Genomic DNA, 25,683 nt, shown 5'->3' on the forward strand with positions numbered 1-25,683 from the left:
AATTTGCGCCCAGCGACGTTTAATTGACCTGAAATTATGCGTATATCAAGTTCAATAACACAGTTGCTGTTCAAAGTCATTTCATTGGAGGAAATCTGGGTAATTACGATAAAGTCTTTAACTTATGCACATCAGCTGAAAGTCCCAGGGTTGCGAAATGAAATGCTAGCAGGTCTACAATTATGATGGTTCATGATGAAGGCCAAATAATGACTTTTGAAGGAATTATGCAATGCGACAAAAACGTTTTGTTTTAAATTTTAAGAAGAAAGACATCGCGATTTTTAAGTCACTTCTATGGAGAAGCTCTTGTGAATCGCCAAACAACATCACGTACGACTTTTGTTTGAATATGATTTAGAACAATGAAAAATGTTGATAAGACAGAACGATAAAAATCTTTCAGCCTTATTTAAATAAAAAAGGTACGAGGTGACTAGTTTTGTTTGCATCATGAGGGACGAAACTCAAGATAAAGGTGTCCGTGCCAATATGCCGTCTACGATTGGTCCTGAGATGTTGGCACACCTTAGAACAATGTAAAATTGAAGAGTGATTGTGATTGAAAAAAGTCTGTAAAGTAAGCAACGTTTGCAATTACGATTTAACATTATTTGTACAAAAAATAAGCATAAAGTAAGTATAGAAAAGGCAGCGTCGATGTACAGTTTGCATCCACAATTGTTTTGTTTAATATATTGTCACAAAATAGTATACGATGCAAACGTTTCCAATGAAGACTGGTGCAGATTAAAATAAGCCATATTCGAACGTTGATGACATGTGCTTATGTATGGATTTAAACTAGTTTGTTGTGTACATGACCCCAAATTTACGTACTTAAGAGGAACTTAAAAGACCTTGGGGTTCAAGTCGATTTCCATGTTGTCAAACAGTCGTATTTACCTGTCATGTAAACAGAAACGCACAGTAATTAGTCTTTTGTATAAATTAGCACACGATAAAACACTATTTTCTGAAATGTGCAATTTATGCGATTATTTAAGTTCCATGATACTGTTGTTGTTTTTTATGAGAAAATATTTTTCATATCAACCTGATTGAGTTTTTCTGCTACTGAAGCGAATCTCGCTTTTATGAGGGGAATTTTTTTTTAAAGATAAACTAATCATGACAGAATCCTAAATTATGCTCTATTTGCTTCGTGGCAAAAAGCCCAAGGGTTCCGAAAAACTGCAGGTGTATGTGCAATATTTATTACAGGATGTGACTAGGAGAAAGTGTTAACGATTGTGAATGCTGATGAACCCTAACAATAATAAAATCGTGTTGCGTATCACGAACTTTTTGTTCAATTTAGGAAAGAAATTCAACGACGTCTGAGAGTTAATACAGTGTTAAAGAAGGGCTAGAACGTCAATCGCGTAGTGGACTTAATGAACAGCTACATTTACTTACATTCTCTACATCATTTACTATTTATTTTCATGTTACTTTGAGCCAGCACTGAATACAAAGTGTCATTCGGTCTTAATAGTTCCGCAGCAAAAACAACAAAATAAAACTCTAGATGTAATAAAGATCACGATGTTAAATATATTCGTTACTACCACAAATTTTAAAGTTCGCCTAAAAAGCCATCATTTTTTTTTTTTTTTTTTTTTTTATTATTATTTTTATTTATTTATTTTTATTAATAACACACAACAATACAATTACTTACAATACTACGCAGACTTAAACACAAACTACAAATTACCCTACTTTTCTTAACTACTCTATGTACAGTTACTTAGTTACTTAGTTACTTAGTCAGCTACGGTGACAATCTTCTTCCTCTTTTTTGTTACTTACAATATAACTCCTTCCACGTTAAGGAGAGATGAGATATTTTACCCTCTATTGGTTCCTGAGTTATCAACGGTGTTTTCAATTAGTTCTCTTTGTTGTGCAGCATTCACAAAGTCATGGAGGACAATAGGCTTATTATTTAATTTACAATTATAGATATAATAGCGCATAAGTAGTGTAAAGTAATTGAATTTTTGGCCATACTTTTCTCATATAAGTTAGAGGTGATTCCAAATAAAAGTTGCTCTATTGTTGGAGAGATTGTAAATTGTACGTTGTATTAAACCACAGAATGACTTTTTGTATGAATGATTTCGTAAAAGAGCAGTGAATAAAAGTGTGGTTGATTGAGTCCTTTTCCCCACAAAAGCAGCATCTATCGTCTGTTTTAATACCGTATTTGAATAGTTCTTTCTTTGTCACAACGATTCTATGAATCAATTTAAATTGAAATTCTTTTAGTTTCGTTTCCTTGCAAAGTTTTAATGTTAATTTAAATATCTTTACCCAATGTTCATGATTTAAAGAAAGTGTTTCACTCCATCTTTTGGGACCGGTCGGACCTCCGGTGTGAATTTTATCAATGAAGAGATTGTAGAAGTCTCTTGATTTGGCTTTATCAAGGTTGAAAGTGAAATCACTGTTAAAATGGAAGAGATGGTCATTACTTGTGAAGAACTGTTTATTAAACGACTCTAGTTGTCTCGCTTTCAACCGTGACCGGTCAGGTATGGCACTGATAACCTGAAAATATTGAAGAAAGTTTGTGTTGCATGAAAATTTTTCTTTAAATTCTTGGAATGAAAGGTATCTACCATCCTCCTTCAACAAGTCTTTTATAGAAACAATTCCTTCCTCCATCCAGTTGCTGAGAAAGATTGTTTTCTGATCTACTTGGATTTCTTTATTATTGTATAATACTAAATCACTTGCTTGGTCGTAACCATAAAGCGTTTTTAATTCTTGGAAGAAATTGAGAATGTTCTTGTAAAAGGCTGGCAATTGAGGAAAGTACTTTGTGTCATAGAGAAAGAGATGATGATGTCATAAGAGAAAGTATAAGCCCCCTTGTTTTCTGAAATAGTGGTTTGGCACAGAACACCAGTTTGTATTTCCAGCGTTCAAGAGTCTGGGGATCCATGCTAGTCTCAAGGCTTTAAACATAAGATCTACAAAAAGCCATCAAAATACTATAACATTTCGCGTAAGAATTATTTTGTTTCAAAAGCTGTCATATTTTGCATTAGTGGAGTATTATACATGTATTTTTGCGTAAAACGTTGTTACCTTTTCCGTAACTATTACATTCTGCATTAAAAGATAGTGCATTTTGTGACAGTTGCAAGGTTTCGCAAACTTTAATCCGATCACCTCATAATTTCGTCGGATTTGAAGGAGAAAAGACAGATTTCATGCAGTCTTTGTTCATGCCCTTTTGTATTCGGGTTTCCATCCCCGTACAACGGTTCCCAATTAAAAGGTGAATTGATCTATTCTAAATAGCCATTTATAAACGGCTCACAATACTGATCAACATTGAAAAAAGACACGTAGAAGAAGCTTCAAGGTTTTGCAAAATTTCCCATCCTTTTGCCGTTGTATATTAGAAAGTCAAGTCAGGAGCTTCTACCCTGTTTCATGCCGCCGCGACTTGTAAGTGAGTTTACCAATGTTATACCAATATTGAATTAATACCAGTGTCAGTTGTACAGAATTACAATCATTAAATCGCCATTTCCCGTTCCTTCCTTTTTCCGTGTACTCATTTTGTCTACATTGCTACAAACAGCTTTGTCACGTATACTAGTTAACCATTACCTTCTTTAGTTTACTTGTAATTTTAATAGAAACGTTATATCTTCCATAGTAGCACTGCAGGCCCTGAAGAAGACTTGCAGTCCTAGTCAAAGTATTAGCCTACAAATAGTCTCTCTTTTGCTTTCGCTCTTCGTTGCGGGACGCGAATGAGAGGCGGCTGTATTCGCAGGCTACCATTGTACAAGCCTTGTAAGTAGTTAACGGATATAATAATATTGTTATTTCTATTTTACTTGTTTTATTTTTTATTTTTAATATATATTTCACTTGTTTCTCGAATAAACTAGCTTGTCTTAGCTATATTAAATTCGAGGGTAAATAAAGTTTTATGTTATATGTTATGTTGCATTTTAATTAGTTTTCCACTTGCACTCGTGCTTAAATGCCATAAAACAGTCAGACATTTAGGGGTGGTTGCAAGCTGAAAAGTGAGCCGAAAGAAGTGGGGGGGAGGGGGGGGGGCTAGATCATGTTTCACGGAAAAATAGCCATTTAACAAAACCAAGATAAAAGCTGTTTTTAAATTACCTATCGAAGTACAACTACCTGGGGCCCAGTTTCCAGTCGCATTTTACGAGAAATAACAGCAGTCATTTCGAAATTCTCACTGAAAAAAGGTTGATCTACGGTTGCAAGCTGAAAAGTGGGCGGTAAAGAATTGGGGGTGGGGGGGGGGGGGGAATGGGCTAGATCACGTTTCACGGAAAATGGCCTTTTCACATTTCACGCAAAATAAAATAGCCATTTCACAAAACCTAGCCTCCTACGCTCCTACGGGCTACCTGGAAAAGCTACCTGGGGCCCAGTTTCCAGTCGCATTTCACGAGAAATAACAGCAGTCATTTCGAAATTCTCACTGAAAAAAGGTTGATCCACGGTTCACGGATATGTAGCCAATTCTCGTTTTACGAAAAAAAGGCATTAAACTCTTCACGAGAGAAAATAAAGGCCTTTCTGTCATGGGTAACAAAAAATTATTCACTAAAAAAATGACAATGAAAATATCGTACGTTTCGTTACTTTATCCAGCTGTCACACTCCGGTTAAATTGGTAATTACCATATTGTTTTTATGTATTTTCACTTCAGAATTATGGACGGTATGTGTTACTAGTCACCCCACAGCCGTTTTTAGTGTCGTCACGCAACGCTCCTCCCTGCAAACGTTTGTGGGGAGGAGCGTTGCGTGACGACACTAAAAACGGCTGCGATGTTACAGAAGTTTCTGCTCATCCAATCATGATCAAGTACTTTTGCTGTCTTAGCCAATCAGAATTCAGTAATTTTGCTCTACGGTAAGGAGGGAAAAATGAGTTTGTTTTGAGCCTTTGGGGTATACTACAATACTGGTACTTGAAGTAGCAGATGGATTTTGGCAAAGAAACATGGCGGGTTGGCGACGAAGACGGGGCACTATGGTCCAGTTGATGGGTTTGCGGACGAGGAAGAGTTTCGTCTCATGTTCATATTAAGAGAAAGATAATGGAAACACTTCAGGTAAGATTTTATACCTTGTTTGGTGATTTCTTCGCACGTTAACTCTGATTTTTCTGTTGAATGGCTGTGGGTAAATGTGTATTAGTTCATGTTTATAGTTCTGCCAACACAGCTAATTTCCGAAGCGTAGCAAAGCGTAAGAAGGAAGGCAGATATTTTACTCTTAATGCAAGTCTGAGAATCATGTTAGATTTAAATGAATTCCATCTTAATGTAAATAAATAAGCTTACAATGTCCGAGCAACTTCAGAATTCAGACCATTCGGAAGGTTCGTTATTCCGAAACGCGTGGTTCGTGGTTTGCAGTTGGCTAGCAATTAAGTCTTAAGCTTATATATTGGAATGAATGTCAAAAAGTGTTAAATAAACTGCTTGCGCAGTCCACAGAGTGAGACAAGCCATATAGAAACAAAAGTACAGTAAAATAAAAATAAAAGTAAAAGCTGCTTGCCAGTAATTAACCTGCGATCAGGCGTTTTTTTCCTTTGCAAAGATGAGAGAGGGAAAAAGAACGCCTGATACATTTATTTAACCGGCCGCCAACTGCCCACAAATTTATTTAAATTAAGGTGTCGTCCAACTGTCAAACCACTCTTTGTAGTTGGCGGCAAATTCGGGACTCGGATTTCCACGAGGCGTGAAAAACGTCTGCAGAATAATTATACATGTACAGCCTGTATTAAAACTTTGCCGTGCTAAAATAAAAATGCTTTCAGTAGCAGAGAGAAATGGCGCTCGCGAATATATATTTATCAACGGTAGATGCCGTCCCTTACAACTCACAAAAATGAAAATTAACAGATGAGCTGTTTCAGGTCGCGGATATAGCATCGTGTAGCTTTGTAAACATTCCAACACCTCTGGAATATTGTTTGGTGAATTTGACCGGAAGTCTCGATGAAATACTACAGCCAATCAGTCCACCGCGCTTCATTTAGTATTGTTTCTCGACCAATCAGAAAAAATAACAGAATCCGGTTTTTTACATATGATTCGACAAGTAAATGTATCATGCCCTCCTTCTCCGGAGTGGTAAGTAGGGAGGGAGGGCATAATCTCAGGTTAGCCAGTAATGCACCTATCAATGTAAATCCCGCGGGGGGGGGGGGGGGGGGGAGTGCGGGCCAGGGGTGGGGATTTGACAGAAAAGTAATATATAGATTTAGGCAAGCCTAAAAACAGAGCTCCCCAGTAATTTCCCCTTAATAATTTTTTAGACTGTTTTTTATTCATGTTATTTTCTTTATATATGATATGTATCCCTTTTCACCATGAACAACAGCCACCCCTTGCCTCCGGCGCCCTTGCGGCGGGCCCCGGGGGGGGGGGGAAAAAAAAAAAAAAAAAAGGGGTTAAATAAGAGTTAAAAAATCGATCAATCAAAAATATCATTAGTAGTCTATGCATAACCTTGGTTTTAAAGATACATTGCAACTCTCAAAGTTAAACAAGAACAATGAAAGGGTTGCTCTAGAACATATCCATACCCCCATCATAACTGGTATGTTACAGCTGTACATAGCATACAACTGAAAAGTTTTGCATGTAGCTTCCCCCCTCCCCCAAATGGGGGCCCTATACGATGGAATGGTAACAATGACGATCTTATTATTGCCTAACACCAAGTCTCTTTGCCCTTTGCTTAATTACATGTTAACTTAGCAAAAATTCTGGAGAGGCATAAATACTGTTTGTTAGTTCTAAACTTAGGTATAGATTGCTTGGCAAAAATTATACCATGCCATTTTACCATGCATTAAGAGATTGATGAAATGTGTATCTCATTATCATAGTTACTGTTCTTTGCAGTGTGGGCACTGGGAATTAAATGTTTAGGCAGCAGGATGATTTTTTATGTACATAATTGTAACTTATCTGGCTTTATTTCATTAACTTTTAAATTACACCTGTCCTTATAAATAAATTGTATTCTACACACAGTAGATTTGTACATGCAATGAAGAATATAATATAATAATCTGATTGTTCATTTATCTCTTTCTGTGTCTGCAACTCTGTGGAAATTCTGCTACTCGTGTTAACCCTAAAAAAGGCAAAAAAAGGCAAAAGATTTGTTGATGATCATTGGCATCAAATGAATGTTTATAATATTAAATTAGCTTTAATTGTTCAGAACACTCTGCAGATGCATAAAAAAGAGATATTTTTTTCCAATTTTTGCCTGGGCCAGGGACTGTGTTGGGGGATATGTTCAGAACCAAAAAAATCCTTTGACCTACTGAAGGCATAAATAGTGTTATCAATAAGACCTGGCACATGAATGAGGATTGGTTGTTGTTTTGGGGTCAATCACTGGCTAAAATTCATGCACCCCTTGAATTCCTGTTTTCCCTCACTAAAAACAAAATGTACACACATCAAAAACCCATAAAAGGTATGCAAATCCTAATATAGCAAGATTTAGAAATGCAACAGATTTGCTTATATGAAATCAATGATAAACTCAAACTGCCTCTTACAACCTCCATAAATACCGGTCACTCAATTAACCTCGTAAACCTCGATGTACATTTGAATGTACATGTATTTTCAATTTGCTTTAAATAATATTTCCCCCATTGCAGACAGGCACATTTTAAACTTTTTTTAATTTCAGGATCGACGACTAACCTGCTACTCTTGTAGTAATTCAGGCAAAAGATCTGATTAGTCATTGCTTTAGGCTGGAAAACTTTGAAAGCATTACAAAATTGTACCAGTCACAACCCTCAAGATAGCAATGCTAATAGCCACAATTCCCCTCTGGTTGTAGATTTTCCTGTCAAGCAATTAATTTTTAATGCCTGCTTGCATAATGGGTAAAGGCCCAGGCATGTCATGATCATCTGACTAAAAGTTAATTATACAGTCACAAGTTTGCTAATACACAGCGTCACATGCACTGTCAGGGCGCGACAAAAGTGCTGTCCGATAGCCCGGGGCTAGTGGAATTATCCGTCGGGCTAGCGTATTCTGATCACGGGTTGCCCGACGGGCAAGCAACACACGGGCAAGAAACATTGTTTTTTTTTTATGACAACCTTCAGAAATAAATGTGCATCAGACAAATTAGACTAGAGGGAAAAATTTGGGGCTCAAAAATGTGACTCACTGCATCCTTGGAGACAAAACTCCTGGTTTTATAGTCGCCAACTTGAACGTGGCGACTATATTTCTCTCTGTTAAGATGAGTAACGGCCATTTTCTGAGGAATTGTGTCTTTCCAGAAAATTATATTGGAAGATCTTTGCTTCTAAAGCATTCACAATAAGAAAAGAAGTCATAGTTCTCCAATCCATGGTATTGCTTTGCCGTAAAGTACTCCATCACTTCGTAAAACTTGCAAATGGCTGACCGTTTTTGAAAACGCCCCGAAATGCATTGCAGGAAATGCAAATGGGTACGTCATGTATGCAAATGAATTATGTCTCTTGAAATGTATCCTTCAGGATCCTTCATATTTGCAAAGTTAGTTGCCACAAAATCGTTATGTGTTTGTTTTAATTCTTGTGGAAGATTATTTTCTTTTTCTTTTTGAATATTTATGTATTTATTGTCTCCAAAGGAAGAACAATTCTAAATTTGCATATAATTAATTATGCAAATTACCTTCGGGCTAGCTTCTCAGAGCTTTGGGCTAGTAAGATAAAATAACAGTTTGCCCGAAGGGCAAGCTGCCTTTTTTATTTTTGTCTCACCCTGACTGTCCTAGGCCAGCAAAATTTGAGAGCTGTAAGTAAGTAAGTAAGTAAGTAAGTAAGTAAAGTCTTCATTTAACGAGGGTAGCACTAAAATAGCATAAAAACACTAACAAACCAGTTGCCCTCAATAATTATTTACAATAAAATATAAAATACACAGAACAATACGAATATTATGCTTGTTGACCACAGGGCAAACCAGAATTTTTTTCCAAGTCCTTATCCTATATTATAACTAATCAATTTAATTGTTATAACATAAAAAAAGTTCATGATCTTACACAAAACAAATAAGAATCTGTGCTTTTTTCTTTATTGTAATTTATAAGGATCCAAGCATAGTCAATTGATAGAAATCGATATCTCAATCTGCCAATACAATTGATATCTATTGATATCAATCACAAATTGATAATCGGTATTCAATAAAATAGAACTTACAGAAAAAATTATTATCATTGTTATCGATTGAGAAAATCGATTAAAATCGATAGCAATCGACAGTAATCAATAACAATCACTAATCCCAAGTAGCCCCTGGAGGTGTAAATGTATATTCGTTTTAAGGTGATTCCCTAGTATTGCATCGCACATCCTTACTGCGCAGAATTTTACGCGATATTTATTAGCACGCGTACATAAACGAAATGGCCGCTTTTTTCTATGCAGCTTGGCTCTCGCGAGAGAGAAATCATCATTTTCTCATAAACGAGTTCGGTGACCTATCATTTGTTTCTCTTTGTTTGAAATTAGCAATCAAATTCTTTCTATAAAATCAACACAGATCAATATTAGTCTTTTAGTTTTGGCTCAATAATCGAATTAGCGAACATCTCGAGCCGACACTTGAAGGCTTAAGCGCAAGAAACGCAAATGTGTTTTGGCCAAATTAAAAAATTGTCACAAACAACTCCAAATTTCGCACGCAAGTTCGTTTACGTGTGCTTAACATTGATCTGTATTCAAATTCGCTGAATCTAGCTTCGTTTTTTAGAAATTAGGTATGCAAAGAACAAAGGCGTTTTGCAAAGCTTACGTTCTCCACAGTCAGCCAGCAGCATGAGTTTTTCGACACATCGCGTGTAAATCTTTCCTTCCAGCGTTATTTAACTGTCCGGGGAGGTTGAAAAACGTGTCAGAGCCATGCTTTTTAGTTCCTAGCCACCATTTTGAGGATTCGCTTTACGAAAAGGACTGGATTACACATTGTGACGCGATGTCACCTGATAGGTGTCACGTGAGAGGAAAGAGAGAAAAAAAAATGGCCGTTTGTTCCTGAAAATCATTTGAAGCCTTTGGTTAGTTTTAGCGTAAGTGCGGCTGCCAGGTGGTTGAAGGACATCATTAAGTCTGAATACCCGTAAGTTTACAGCATCGCTCGAAGAACTAAGTGATGTTTCTGCCTTTGTTTTATACAACAGCGCTGTTTAGCGCTTCGGAAAAAACGTTGCAAACAAGGTAGTTTTGAGCCTGGCTGCACAGAGAGTCTAAAACAAGAGGTTTCTTGCCGGGAACTTCGTCAACGCGAGTTTTACAGGGTCCGCTTGGGTTCTGCCGCGACAAAGTTGCCGAGAAGTGACCTGGTTTTAGACTTTAAAAAATTCTTTATATGTTCCCCAGGGCACCTTCCCTTCGCAAAATATTTTCTGTGTCTCATTAAATATTCATCAATCAATCTATCGATTCGTGCGAACGAAAACCTCATAAGTTTATCTTGTTTTCGCGGGATTTTGTAGATGTGTGATGATGTAAGGAGTGGAGATAGAAGTGAGAGCAAGCCGGCGGCACTCAACTGAAAGCAAAACCAGTATAATGTGACAACACGAGCAAACGTATTCAATCAACAATCAGTCTTTATTTCACTTTCACCTCGGCAAATTACAGCTAACGGTAACACTAAACAGAGTAAAATAGTCTTGCCCGAAACAACAAAAACTAGCTAACCGCAAGCAGACTGCAGAAAAGCTAGCTGCAAGCAAACTGGCGTGAAAGCTTACTGCATTAAAAGCGCGATCTATAAAAGGTTGAGGCTGACTCTGATCCTAAACTTGACTTGAAACGGCTTAACTCCCTAATCCCTTATCCCTTTTTTTTTGCGTTAGGGCTAGGCTTTTGCGTTAGGGCTAAGTCTGTAACCCTAATCTGAAACTCTAACCCCGACCCTACGGCCTTGGGGTTACCTTTTGCGTTAGGGCTAGGACTGTAACCCTAAAAATTTAGCTGACTTCATCGTCTTGAGAAACAAAAGGTTTCCTTTGTTTATCGTTTGTAAAAGAAAAGTCAAAAGACGCCGCGCAAGCAAAAACCTTGTCTTTTTGCATGTGTTATTTTTCGAAAACGAAGGAAAGACCAGCAAAATTAAATACAGGGCAGTGTTGAGCACACGTAAACGAACTTGTGTGCGAAATTTCGAGTTGTTTGTGACAATTTTCAATTTGGCCAAAACACAAAGTGCGTCTCTTGTGCTCACGCCTTCAATTGCTATGGCAGAATAATACATTATCACCGAAAAGGTGCACTTTCAGCAGTACTCACAAAGGAAATATAAGGAATTATATGGTAAAAACAAGGTCTTCCTGCTCCTAAATGAATACCGTGACCCCCCTTTTTTGCTTCAAAATTTAACTTCCCTTAAGGTAAACAACCAACTGGCAAAGTTAAGTTGGAAATCTATGAGCAGTTCTATTTCTAGGGAATTACCTTAAAGATATTAGATGGCGTTAGTATTAAGTAAAACAATACGAAGATTGATATCGATTGCTATGGATTGTTATCGATTGTCTACGCCTGGAAAAATATGAATAAAATTATCAATTTATTCCCAGAACGGCTGTTATCAGATTTATAAATACAAAACTTTCACAAAACATTTTCACTCACTAAAATAAGGAAAACTAAGCAAATTTCTCATTAAAAAATAACATAGGACATTGAGAAAACTATATTTCGCTAAGGCTGTCAGCTAGCAATGTCCCCTATTGAGTCTGACTCGAACACATTCTTACAAATTTGCAGATACACATGTAAAGTTTGATCTTGTAGTGTAACTGGAAATTTGCTCTTTCCAATGTTTTAAAGTGCTGTGTTCCTCCTACTTCGGTGATTTATCGTAGTAGAAGTTGTCTACTTTGAATACAACTCGTGTTTAAGACAAAACGAATTTAGGTTGACATACCGGTTACACGAACGAGTGCTATTAGATGGAATGCTTGTTAATCTAAATAACAGAAACTTTTCTAATCTGTCAAAAAAGGAACATCAATAATAAGCTTAGCTTGCCTTGTTTTCGTAACGGGATTTTGTCTTTGACCGCCCTTGCTTTAAACTCAACAAGTAGCTTGGAAGATCTACGTCGATTGCGATCAGTCACAATCTGTTTTTCTTTGGCTGCTATCCCGGGATAAACGAGGAATACATGCAGAAATAATTTATCTGTAATAAACTGTTGTGTGCTATTCAGTCGGGGAGTCCTCTCGGTGAACTCATTCGCACGCTTGGTAAATCGGAATGTTGTGAGTTTGTTTCCTGACTTTTAACTCTGAACCATATTCAAAATTCTGCTGTTAACCTTGCAGTTTCACGAAAGTTTAGGTACATGTATAAACCAGAATGGCCATAAGTTCAATTTTATTAAGCCGTGCCGACAGCAACCAGCGGACCTCCCCAATCTCACTTCCTGCTTCCTGTAATTCCACACAGAAAAGTACTTGCGCCTGCGATTCAATAGTGAAATGTCACTTGGTCAGCGGTCAACTTTAAAAAAAACATTCAACCTCGATTTGTTGTACATCTGAGCCCGCGATATGGTCATTGATACTGGTCAGCGGAAACCTTGTTTTGACAGCTGTCAATTGGCCATAACAAAGACGTCCAATCATGTCTATAATGATTTTTCCCGCCAAAAGACGCGGGTTGCCACCGGAGCCTAGCTCGTTCCCAGGTCTAATACGTGCGTACGTATGTACGGACGTACGAGACAACCAAAATTTCTTGGTTCGATAGGATACCATTTGCCTGCCTATGGATGCTCCGCTCCGGCACCTTTGTGAATGTGTTTTTCTCACAGAACAACACCATGGAAGTGTTACTTGGAATTTCTTTGAATACATCTTCATCCTCAACAACTGATTCACCTTCAAGGCATACAATTACTTTTTCAGCAGTACACTTTAAAGATAGTTTAGCCTGACCTACAAAACAAAAACCAAACAAGTGCTTTAACATTGTTCTTAAACGTAAGAAACAATTTTTCACATACCAACAGAAAACAGTTATTTATTAAAGACACACACATATAGGCGTGTTCTGATGCAACAAAACATTTCAAACTGAACTATTTTATATACAGAATCAACATAAATACCTTTAATTTTCAATTCCTCCAAAGAACTCGCTGCAATAACGAATTTACTCTCCCCACTTGCATCTCTTATTTTGAATAACGGCATTCTTGATAGTTCACTGAAATAACACAGGTCTAGTGTTCTTCTAAAATTTTCGGAGCTGGTTATTTAATCCTTAAACGGTAATTCATAAGCACTAAGTTCTTTAAATTTATGATCAGCAAGATGGTGGACTAGTTGAGCATGTGGTTGTTTGTACACGACTGAAAGGCACTATGGGAAAATCAGACTTGTTTGATGCCGAATGGGCAACTGAAGCCGTAACTTTTTCATCTTCACTGATTTGTTTCAGTTGAATACTGTGGCTTGCAAAACTGTGCATCACAGGAATTGTATTTCTTATGCCTTCTAGATTGCTTAGGTGCAAATAAAGGTAACAAATTTTTCATGAAGTTTTTATTCATGTTTTTTAACCTGTTCTCTTCATTGGCCCTAAACAGCCACATGAATAAGAAGGAGAGAACACGATCACCAGTGCTACAGAGAGTGTTGAGAAGGTGGCTTTGTGAAGGATAATAATTGTCAACATACAAACGTGCATTTATATATGGCTGTGTAAGCCTTATTACTAGATTGTATGTTATACCCTAAGCACTGGGTTTTACAACATCAAACAAAAGCCATTGCTGAAGTCACACTCACTGCTAATAGGACTTCAAACAATACTTATCAGGCTTGTCTGGATTGAAGACTTTGAAATTTATCTTTCCTCTGAAGGGAATCATCCCTTTGATACAAACATTTTTCCCTGGCTTCCAAACACTTGAAAACTTTTCAATGACAACACTATATAAAGTGCCAAGTTTGTTGACTGGGTTATAGCATGCCTATAAATTTCTCCTCCAGATCCTCTCTTGTGTCTTAGACCAACAACCTTCAGCTTTTATGTTTTGCAAGTACTGTTCATTCTTTACAGTATTATTCTATACACAATCCATTTCTTTTAGGTTCATTGCATAGAAGAGCCATTCATTAAGTTAATTACAGAAGCTTTACGCTAACATAACGCTGCCTTAAATTTGCCTTTTCATGCTGTGTCCTCCTCTGGACTTTGCAAATGACTTGGGAACATACCTAAAAGGATTTTGAAGTGTTGAGGTACTTAAAAAATGGTGTTTTATGGTAAAACGAATTTAAAAATTGTACTAGGGTTTTTCAAACCCTTTGTTCAACATCTGAGGAAGGTGAGGTGTTTTAAATCCTCTAGCAGCATAAGTTACTCCTTCTGTTTGTTGGTTCTTCCCTTTTTCTGGTTTCTTTGTCCCAACCTTTCTCCTTTTCTTTCTTGAATTCCTTTCTTTGTACTCAGCACTAAAACCATGATCCAGGTCAAGGTTTCTACACCCCTCTTCAGTGTGTTTTCCTGGTAAGATCTTAAAAGCTTCAAGCAACTGTGTAACAGTTCTAGCTGCAATTGTGAAGTGACTTACAGCATCAAACAAGCCAAAATATGTTTCCAATATCTCTGACAAATGCTTCCCTGTGTATTTGCCACCAGACAATTCCATTTACTACTTCATTCCGGTTTTGAGTTTTAAACATGGAGGCATTTTCCAGCAGTGAAATATAAATATAAATATATAATATAACCTTTGAAACACAGGCTTTACCTTTGCAATAGCATCATCATGCCTTCCAGGACCTCACTTAAAACTCCTGTTCATATTAGAAACCACACTAACTGGAGGGCCCAGTGGGGGAGTGGGTGTGAAGACACAACCTTACACTTATTGCACTGTGTAAGAAACTTGCATGTATTGCCTTTTTTATTCTGTTTAAGTGAAATTGACAGTTTCTTGAAGTCTGTCAATTATGGCATTAGTAAGTTTCTCTTTTTTGCTTATCCAGCAATTTCCTTCTTTAATTTTCTGAGTGCTGTGCTAACTTTGTTGTTATATAAGTCTTATGCATTATTTCTTGACAACTTGAATTCCATCAGCAGAAAAAGTGTTCTTGACCTCAACAACAAGCTTCATTTGCATGACTACATCAAAATACAGTAGTATTGCAAAAGCTACTTAAATTTAATTACATATTATTTGATTAACTAAGATAACTAGTAAAAGGGAAAATAACATAACGTAAAATAAAATAAAAAGAATTACCGGTACAACAATTGTTCATTTTAACCATTTGAGGTGGTGATCATTGTAACAAGATTGTCTCTCAATTCAAAGAATGCCGAAAGAAATTGGCATATAAAAAAATCAGTGGAATTCATAAGATGTGGTTATAAGGTTTCATGTGATAGTATTCTTAGTAATGGGATTTTAGGTTCTATTTTAAAGAAGAATATGTCTCGTATAGGCAATCTAACAAAAAGTGAGTTTCAGCTTTAATTTTGTTGCAACTGCAGAAGTTACATAGTCTTTCATTATGAGGTATTTTGTCTTATATACCTGTTTCGATCCTAAGTTTGTGACAGCTACTGCTTAGTTTTACTAACGTTTCTCTGCAATGTTACTCTTGCTGAGACCATTCCAATACAAGTCAGCATATTGCAGCTCACGAGTTTTAACAGTGTTTGAAAATATGATTTACATCCTTGGCTTTCAAAGTTGCAGACCCTTTGCAATTGTTGCTCTCTATCTCTATCTATACTGTCTTTTTCTAATTAATAAGTAGTTGGAGCTGAAAATTACCTTTTGTTTTCTTCTCCCTGTAAGAACTTCTTTGGCTGACGGTAACAATGTGTCCCTTGTTGGAACAGATCCTTTGATCAAAATCCTCCGCATTTTAAAGCTGCTTAACCCCTCTCCAATGGGGCGATCTCTGGTAAAGCAACTTTCCTCCAAGTTCGCTGAGCAGAAACATGCATACTTGTTGACTGGTTCACCAAAAATCGATTCGACGTCGCTGCACAAAACGAACCCACTGAGCCCTAACACTTGTGTCAGTGGGAAACTGGTGCATTGTTATGCCCTCAGTGTATGAGTTGTTTCCGCAGCTTGTCTTATTCAGGGCGCCAGCGACGCAACGTCTCCCGCCTTTCGGTCTTTTCCTCTTTTCCGCCATGTTGATTGTGAACTGAGGAACATGGTATGACGTCACATACCTGTATCACATGACGTTTTGGGCACGTGATCACCAGGACCAATTTTGGTGAACAAGCGCGTATTTCAAAAGTGAAGCAAAATGCTTTTTAGAAAGTTTGAAAATAGTTCTTAAACTGTAAGAAACTAAAATAAAAAATGTCATGTCATATGCACTTAATAATAATAATAATAATAATAATAATAATAATATATAATAATAATAATAATAATAATAATAATAATAATAATAAAATATTTATATAGCGCCAATATCCTAAAAGTTCAAAAGCGCTTTACAGAAGTAACGTTAAAAATATTAAAAACACTATTAAGAAAAATAAATATAAATATAGTTAAAAAGTTACAAAAAATGCTTATAATCTGAAAGACTAATAAAAAATGTTGCTAAAAAGTTATAAAAATGCTTTTTTAAAAAGGAAAGTTTTAAGTTTATGTTTAAAAAGGGACACTGAGGAGCTGTTCTTGATGTCAGAAGGTAGAGTATTCTAGAGTGTAGGAGCTGCCACGGAGAAAGATCTTGCGCCATATGTTTTCAAATTGAAATGCAGAATAGAAAGAAGGTGTTTTGTAGCTGACGAGGTGGAGTGTAAGGAGTAAGAAGATCACGAACGTATGAAGGTGCCAGATCGTTTAGAGTCTTGTACGTGATGAGTACAATTTTAAAGATGATGCGACTTTAAGCACTGTTTGTGCTGTTTGTAAGTGATTCTGCATCTAGGACTTTAGCAGAATCAATAGACATAACAATTATCTTCATGTTTGCACAAACTTATGCATCAACCCTCACGCTTCTAAATGAAAGTCAGATTTACAATAAACACAAAAATCTACCCATTCACAACCTGTCGACAACACCTGTCTCATGATCTGGGACTGATAGCTATGTTTTTTTTAAGTTTATTAAGTCCATTTTCACATTTCAGATATGGCAGCTGAGATATTGAATGTGTAATAGGGGACTTATTTCCCTCCAGCAGCTAAGGATTGTTTTCAGAGGGAGCATAGACCCTTTTGACTTGGAGTGGCAGCCAGGTGTGGGCAAGATGGGTTAATGACAATCCGGGCAGAGAAAACATTGCAGTCTCCACTGTCAGCATATGCAGTAGCTGCCTCTTCTTTTATATTAATGCCGTGCTTCATTGCCCAAGTTTGAACTGTCTTCTTCAGTTGTCTGACTGGCAGCAATGCAAAGTCAGCCCCTTGTTCACACACATCTTTAAATTTGCTGGACGATTATTGCTATGTCCTCACGTCATGCCCATTCTGTGTGTCAGACTGCCCCCTTTTCTCTTCCTCATATAAACAAGATTGTGCTATTGAGTCTTTCAGTAAAGCTTATTTCTTCCAAAGTGGAAACAACTGAATAATGGTTTTCCAGTGAATTTTGGGGTCATTTGCTGTGTTTTGGTGCTGCTGGTATGAGATAACTGAACCACAAGCCACTTTTTTCAGTGTACTATCACAAAGTCTAATCTGCTAGTTTCAGGAACAATGCTATTTATTTGCATGTCGTCATATTTTTAAGTATTTCTCTCATGGAATCAATAATGTTTGGTTCCCTAAATTGTCTCTAGGGTTGGGGACATTTCCTCGTCTGAGTCTTCAATAAAGGTCATGAGGCATTGGTACAGGTCCTCAGGTCGCTCATCTAGGGCGAGTTTGATATTGTTGAAGTCAAGGAAGTGGGCACCAGTTGACTGAAACCTGAAGTAAAGATGGATTGCTTGCTAGATGGAACTCATGGAGGTTGAGTTCTTGACAATGGTGTTACGAGAAATGACAGGGCAGATGTTTGCGATTTGCCCTAACATTAGTTCCAAATGGGTACAATTTTGTTGCGCTGTTCTGCGGGAAGCTCGAGGAACAGATTTGGCATCGTCTTGGAAGCCGCAAAGAGGTCTACCAGGGGACTTCTTCAACCATGTCACGCCATCAGCCAGAAAGCTTGCAAAGTGGGGATCAAGTGAAGGAGTGTATTGAAGGTTCTGCCTCCAGGCTTTGAGGGACATTATGGTTTGGTATTTGGTAAGGGACCATTGTTTAGGTTCCCGTGCATTTATGGTTGTGTGCAAGTAATAGGAAGACTAAATGTGCACTCAGCTTTAAGTTGTTGTGTTCGATGACTGAAGGAACCTACAGCTATCAGCTGAGCTGATTTGCTTTTTCCTAGTGTGGAAATGCGGGTGAAAAATACACCACTGAGCTGTCTTTCTCTTCGTTTGAGACCTGGATATGATCCTGCTGCAACCAGGCAACAGATAGACAACATGTTTGATCCCTGGGCCAAATGCTGAGAAACTGCCTAAACTTTGGCCTTTTGCCAAGGGTATTAAAATTCCAAGAAGTAAGATATTTGGTGAAAATGACAAAGGCTGCAGTTGGGTTAATCTTCTTTTCCAGATTACCAAAACTAAACTTATGGGAGAAATTGTTTATTTGAAGGTGTATTAAGGGGTATCTTAACCATAACGAGACATTTTCTACTTTAACATATTTGTTGACCAGTGACTAAACTAAAGATAACTAAAGGTGACTAAAGATAACCCATAAATAATTGACATTCTCATGTTACTTACCTACGAGACAATATTGTCCTGCACCACTGTTGAAACAGGTCATTAAATTCTGTCACTCTGTGTGTTGGTCATGTACGCTTTCTCAGAACAGGTGACACCATTTTCAATATTAAGATCGCCACTTTGGTACCTACTGGCATCAGTTGTTATGCCATAAATTATTCTTTTCTGAGATCCTTTTTCAGAGCACTCAAATCTCGATGTTTGTCTGACAACACGAAGGGGTATTTTTGAAGCCAGATTTTATGTGGCTGTATTGATAAATTTCTATTGTAGTATGGACTGTCAGTGTCAAGCCACTGTCTACAGTGGTGGCTGTAGTTTTTTTTGCCAGTATTCTTGTCAACAAACAGCCACTCTAATCTGTAATTGTAAAAATTACAGACATTTAATCACTTATTATCTGATAAACTAAGATAACTAGTAAAACAGAAAATAACATACATGAAATAAAATAAAAAGAATTGCAATAATTGTTCATTTTAACCATTTGAGATGGGGATCATTGTAACGAGATTGTCTTTCAATTCAAGACATGCCGAGATAAATGAAATTAGCTGTGAATGTTTGAAAGAAAATAGTGGAATTCATAACATGTGGTAATAAGGATTCATGTGATAGTTATCGCAGTAATGGGATTTTAGGTCTATTTTAGAGAGGAATGTGTATCCTTTAGGAGAATAGCTTAGGCAATCTAACAAAGAGTGAGTTTTTTATTAATTTTGTTGCAATTGCAGAAGTTAAATAGTCTTTCATTATGAGGTATTTTGTCGTATCTACCTGTTTCGATCCTAAGTTTGTGACAGCTTATCCTTAGTTTTACTAACGTTTTTCTACAATGTTACTCTTGCTGTGACCATTTGAATACAAGTCAGCATATTGCAGCTTATGAGTTCCAACAGAGTGTTTGAAATATGATTTACATTCTTGACTTTTAAAGTTCGAGACCCTTTAATATTGGCTTTGAAATTATTGTTTTCTATCTATGGAACTTAATACGGTCTTTATCTAAATGCAAGTAAAGCTAGCACTGTTTGTGCTGTTTGCGAGTGGTTTTGCATCTAGAAATTTAACAGAATTAATAGACATAACAATCGTCTTCATGTTTGAACAAAATTCTCCATCAACCCTCACAATTTCTAAATGTAAGTCAGATTTACAATGAACACAAAAATCTACCCATTCACAACCTGTCAACATCTGTCACATGATCTGGGACTAATAGCTATGTGTTTTTAAAGTTTATAAAGTCCATTTACACATTTCAGATATGGCAGCTGAGAGATTGAATCTGCTATAGGGGATGTTATTTTCCTGCAGCACCCAAGGATTGTTTTCAGAGGGCCGATCACAGATCCTTTGATATGAAGAGGCAGCCAGGTGTGGGCAATGCGGTTAACAGCCCAAATGGCATTCTATCTAATGGGAACAGAGGGACATCTGATTCAGGTCAAGAGTTTGCAGTGCGGAAAGCAAACTTATAGAGCAGGTTGTTTTTCCCATTTTCTTGAAGATGTTTCATCGCTCTGATGGACTGTGATGCAAAGTCAGCTGGATTTGTGTCTATGCCATTCTTAACAGTGAGTTTGAGAAATGGATTGTTGGCAATCTCGCTTAGACTTGCATCATCAAGTACTGATATAACATTCTTATCCTCCACACAAGTAGCAGCTGTGGTCTGTGCAGCTGAAGTGAATGTCTGGTTGGCTGTTTTTTCAAGGGCTGGTGTTTGAGTGACCTTGTCTACGACTGTAGGTGATCTGCGCATCCTGTTTTCTCTGTGGCCGACAAATCCAGCTCCTCCAAGCAGTCATTTAATGCCAGTTTATAATGTACCTCTGCAGCATCTAAACTGGGGAACTTGCTCCATAAAACATTGTACGCTCTTGTCTGTGTTCTTGAATCTATGTATAAAAAAAAATGAAAGTTCCAAAGTTCACTTGAAAGTATTTAAGACAGAAAAGTCTCTTTTACCCAAAGGCTACAACTTCGCGAAAAAGTCAAAAAAGTCTGATATGAACTTGTAAACAAGAAAAAAAACAAGGTATTTTATACTTTTAATTCCCTACCAAATCCCAGATAAAAGTCACATATAGTTTTAAATTGTACTTTGCTCACGTTGCTCACGACAAAAATAGGCAAATTCATGAGCAAACAAATAGTCATCGGTCACATGTGAATGTAAGGTCATTTACAACAACCAAAGTAAGTGTGTTAAACTGACGGAACGGCTCACAAAACGCATGGACAACTTTAAGTAAACAATAAACAGCAAGAAAATGTAGTTTCCTTACCTTCTTCATCGACAAAACGGAAACTCAAACTCGTGTTGGGAATGACAGTGCAATGTATTGTGGGTATAGTGTCATCGTTTCTCTGGGTTAATAGCAATCCCGGCAGGGAAAACATTGCAATCTCCACTGTCAGTATACACAGCAACTGCCTTTTTTTGTATTAATGCCGTGCTTCATTGCTTTAGTTTGAACAGTCTTCTTTAGTTGTCTGACTGATCCAAAGTCAGCCCTTTGTTCACACACACATCTTTAAATTTTGTATTAATGCCGTGCTTCATTGCTTCAGTTTGAACAGTCTTCTTCACACGCAGATCTTTAAATTTGCTGGACGATAATTGCTGTGTCTTCACGTCATGCCCATTCTGTGTGTCAGACTGCCCCCTTTTCTCTTCCTCATATAAACAAGATTGTGCTATTGAGTCTTTCAGTAAAGCTTATTTCTTCCAAAGTGGAAACAACTGAAAAATGGTTTTCAAATGATGGCACATTAAAAGCTGGTGGATTTTCTGGCCCATCAATGTTCCAGTGAATTTTGGGGTCATTTGCTGTGTTTTGGTGCTGCTGGTATGAGATAACTGAACCACAAGCCACTTTTCTCAGTGTACTATCACAAAGTCTAATTGCTAGTTTCAGGAACAATGCTGATTTGCTTTTTCCTAGTGTGGAAATGCGGGTGAAAAATACACCACTGAGCTGTCTTTCTCTTCGTTTGAGACGTGGATATGATCCTGCTGCCACCAGGCCAAAAATGAGGACAAGACAACCCCAGAATAGCTAACTCCAAACGGTTTAATCACAATACATATAACAACACAATCGATACACGATGGCAACCCAGAACACATTAGCCAGAATGATGATACATAATACGAATGCGTGGCTAACAACACCCGCTGGTGCAAGGAACACCTGGCAAGAAATACAAGTGGTGTTTCAACGTCTATCTGAAAGTAAAATAAACATAAAAGATCATACTTTCAATTGTTGACTCCATTTGAGTCTCTGAGTCTTTTTGGTCTTGGTGCTCATTGATGGAAGACCTTTAACTTTGCTATACTGGACTTCCTGAAGGCATACTGTGGCAACAGATAGACAACATGTTTGATCCCTGGGCCAAATGCTGAGAAACTGCCTAACCTTTGGCCTTTTGCCAAGGGTATTAAAATTCCAAGAAGTAAGATATTTGGTGAAAATGACAAAGGCTGCAGTTGGGTTAATCTTCTTTTCCAGATTACCAAAACTAAACTTATGGGAGAAATTGTTTATTTAAAGGTCTATTAAGGGGTATCTTAACCACAACGAGACATTTTCTACTTTAACATATTTGTTGACCAGTGACTAAACTAAAGATAACTGAAGGTGACTAAAGATAACCCATAAATAATTGACATTCTCATGTTACTTACCTACGAGACAATATTGTCCTGCACCACTGTTGAAACGGGTCATTAAATTCTGCCACTCTGTGTGTTGGTCATGTACGCTTTCTCAGAACAGGTGACACCATTTTCGATATTAAAATCGCCAATTTGGTACCTACTGGCATCAGTTGTTATGCCATAAATTATTCTTTTCTGAGATCTTTTTTCAGAGCACTCAAATCTCGATGTTTGTCTGTCTGGGGTATTTTGGAAGCCAGATTTTATGTCGTGGCCGTATTGATAAATTTCTATTGTAGTATGGACTGTCAGTGTCAAGCCACTGTCTACAGTGGTGGCTGTAGTTTTTTTTGCCAGTATTCTTGTCAACAAACAGCCACTGTAATCTGTAATTGTAAAAATTACAGACATTTAATCACTTATTATCTGATTAACTAAGATAACTAGTAAAACAGAAAATAACATAGCATGAAATAAAATAAAAAGAATTACAATAATTGTTCATTTAAAGGGGTGGACCATTTGATTTTTGATGGGGGGGGGGGGGGTTTGCAGGATTTTTAGGCTGCTAGATATTTTTTTTTATTCTTTCAGCCCTGCAGGATTTTTTTTTAATCTCCATGTCCGTGCACGATATTTTTTTAATGGAAATTTAAAACACAAATTTTGAAGTTAACTTGAACGTCACCAGCCACTCAAAATTCACCCTATTAAAAGCCACCTTTACACGCAATGCCTTTTAAAGTTTACATCTTTTTTTTTTCAAAGCAATAAAGAGTTTCATCTTTATTTAATGTGCAAAGAAATGCATCTCCACTAGCCTGGGGCCAGTGGATTTCCCTGTCAGGCTAGTGGATGTTATGCATCACTTGCCCAGTGGGCAAGTGAACGTTTTTTCCTGCTAATTACTGTACGTAACACTGCTGAGAAAAGCCTTCAGCCTTGCTTGTAATGGTTCCAACTTGTCAAATGGGCAAGCTGGAAAATCCATCTTATTTGCACCCTGTTTATTGCTTTCAAGGCAAGAAAGAGGGACTGCAAAGAAGGAGAAATTGAATAGTAATCTGGCTTCTTAAAATACGCATTTAGTATTTGGAGTTATCTAGAGTTCCAAAAAAATGAGGGTTCAGTAAATGGGGACTTCACTGTAGATTTTACCTGTTTAGACGAATTTTGAGTGGACGTAGAAGCAGCTGGAGGGGACATAACCAGCAGGTGTTGTCAATGGTCCTTTCTGAAGGCCAGTACCAGGACAGTTCCGTTCCCACAGCCCATCATAAGGCTTGATCGCCCCTCTTCACTGCTCTTCACTGCTCCACGATAGTGCTGACCATTATAGAACGTCATTCCCATCAAAATAAACCTTGAGAAAAGAAAGAGAAAATCACTGCTGATATTTTAAACAAAATGATATAGTACATACATATGCAACTTAAGATAAAAGCAGAAAGGAAGTGAGTATTATCCCATTGAATATGTTTAATATATCAAAGTATTCCATCAGAATATGCATACCTTTCTCCTTTCATCATCACAAAGTGAGGAATCTGAGAAGCATCTGTGATGATGCCTCTCTGAGCGAAGTATTCGACTGAAATTGGTAGAAAAGGAGGGACGCCAACCACAAACTGTCTCTTTGTGAACGACCTCTTCCCCCCCACAATAATAGTGATACTGCTGCCTGCAGTGAAGATAGAAAAACAGGAATAACTATCACGTGATAAAATATATTGTATAACATATAAATTATAAATATAAATAATAAATGGATCATAATAAATCAAATAAAACCCATAATTTAATAGCTTAGTCTAGTTAAGCACTCTGCCTTACATGACTTGACTTGTTACTGGGTGAATGTAGTTCACCACACCCAAATAATGTGGTGCTCCAGGGACAATTTGTCCCAATGACAAGCTGCATGTGGACTGCCTGGTGTCTGTGGCCATCCAGTCATCTAGTGCACACTGCAAAAATGCTGGTGGAGGTATTCCTACATCACTATATCAGCAAAAAAGAGTAGAGTATGGTCATCAGTGTTAGCCTGTACATAAACATCTGGTATTTAATTCATGTGTTAGAAATAAATAAAGGATTTTTGATATGTGAAGGATATACTCAATATAAAAATAACAACACAGATATATTCATGTAGACACGAATTCCATATTTGACGAAATATTTTCCTTTCCCAAAAAGTTGAGTTTGTTATTAAATCTATTACAAAATGTAACAATGAAATTGGCTTTTAATATCTGAAATATTCAAGGTGATCAGATTTGATTTAAAGCATACCTTAATGAAATTGAATAGGATGTGAAATCCTTTGTTGGGCCTGGGCAGGCAGGTGAACTGCATGTTCCAGAGTACTTGGAACTAGCTGTAGGTTGTAGGCGAGAAAGGAACATGTCTTCTTCATTTCCTCACAAATCAAGAATTGGAGAAGTTAAAGGAAATCGTCCATGGAAAAGGGAGATCCAAGAAAGTTCTCCATCAGCATGGCGCCCTTGTTCAAACAGATGTTTTATTCTGACAAGCATTGTAGCATAACTGTCAACTGAAGCATTCAGTTCAGAGAAAAAGGCACTGTAATCACTCATTAAAACAAAGAAAATGGTCAGGTAGTTATCAATAGGGCAAAATACCTGCACACGACAACTGTTAAGGTGGGAATCTGAATGCATATTAAAATATCTTTGCATCATAACATCCTTCTAGATCAGAGGGTTCACTTTAATAGGAAATCTAATTGGTAAGTCACGCGCTTGCAAAATACCAAATCACGCTTCAAAATATGTGATGCCTAGTCCCGTATCATGTGACTCACAGCTTCTTTTGGGGCCGTCACGCGTCACGCAAAAATCCTTTGCCAGGCCCTGACTACGGCTGCTCGATATTTTTTTCCTTCTTAACAATTCTGCATGATATTTTTTTAAAACCAAAAGCACATGCTCGATATTTTTTTGGGGATTTGCACAACCCCCCCCCCCCCCATCAAAAATCTAATGGTCCACCCCTAACCATTTGAGATGGTTATCATTGTAACGAGATTGTCTTTCAATTCAAAACATGACGAGATACGTTAAATGAAATTAGCTGTGAATGTTTGAAAGAAATTAGTGGAATTGATAACATGTGGTAATAAGGT

The 25,683-nt window shown here is 37.2% G+C and overlaps 2 protein-coding genes and 2 pseudogenes across 3 annotated transcripts; all 4 read right to left on the reverse strand.

Moving 5' to 3' along the window:
- Nucleotides 1–12,270: 12,270 nt before the first annotated feature.
- Nucleotides 12,271–13,577, reverse strand: LOC144648139 (uncharacterized). Its single transcript, XM_078507771.1, has 2 exons — nucleotides 13,191–13,577; nucleotides 12,271–13,017 (listed from the first exon to the last, which is right to left on the reverse strand). The coding sequence occupies exons 1-2, from the start codon at nucleotides 13,273–13,275 to the stop codon at nucleotides 12,770–12,772; spliced, it is 333 nt and encodes a 110-aa protein (XP_078363897.1). The 5' UTR covers nucleotides 13,276–13,577; the 3' UTR covers nucleotides 12,271–12,769.
- Nucleotides 13,578–14,375: 798 nt separating this feature from the next.
- On the reverse strand, nucleotides 14,376–15,965 carry LOC144652116 (uncharacterized; annotated as a pseudogene).
- Nucleotides 15,966–17,069: 1,104 nt separating this feature from the next.
- LOC144652118 (uncharacterized) lies at nucleotides 17,070–23,526 on the reverse strand (annotated as a pseudogene).
- On the reverse strand, nucleotides 22,232–25,429 carry LOC144647729 (uncharacterized). Of its 2 annotated transcripts, XR_013569615.1 has the most exons (5): nucleotides 24,831–25,429; nucleotides 24,369–24,536; nucleotides 24,051–24,216; nucleotides 23,694–23,898; nucleotides 22,232–22,921 (listed from the first exon to the last, which is right to left on the reverse strand). XR_013569615.1 is itself a non-coding variant. In XM_078507407.1 (4 exons), the coding sequence occupies exons 1-4, from the start codon at nucleotides 24,941–24,943 to the stop codon at nucleotides 23,869–23,871; spliced, it is 477 nt and encodes a 158-aa protein (XP_078363533.1). In that variant the 5' UTR covers nucleotides 24,944–25,429; the 3' UTR covers nucleotides 23,532–23,868. The 2 variants fall into 2 exon arrangements, 1 of the variants encoding a protein (XP_078363533.1); XM_078507407.1 differs by lacking the exon at nucleotides 22,232–22,921 and having other exon boundaries at nucleotides 23,532–23,898.
- Between the last annotated feature and the right edge of the window lie 254 nt (nucleotides 25,430–25,683).

This window comes from Oculina patagonica, chromosome 4 (genome assembly GCF_052425735.1).
Source record: "Oculina patagonica isolate OP01 chromosome 4, crgOcupat, whole genome shotgun sequence".
NCBI classification, from domain to species: domain Eukaryota; kingdom Metazoa; phylum Cnidaria; class Anthozoa; order Scleractinia; family Oculinidae; genus Oculina; species Oculina patagonica.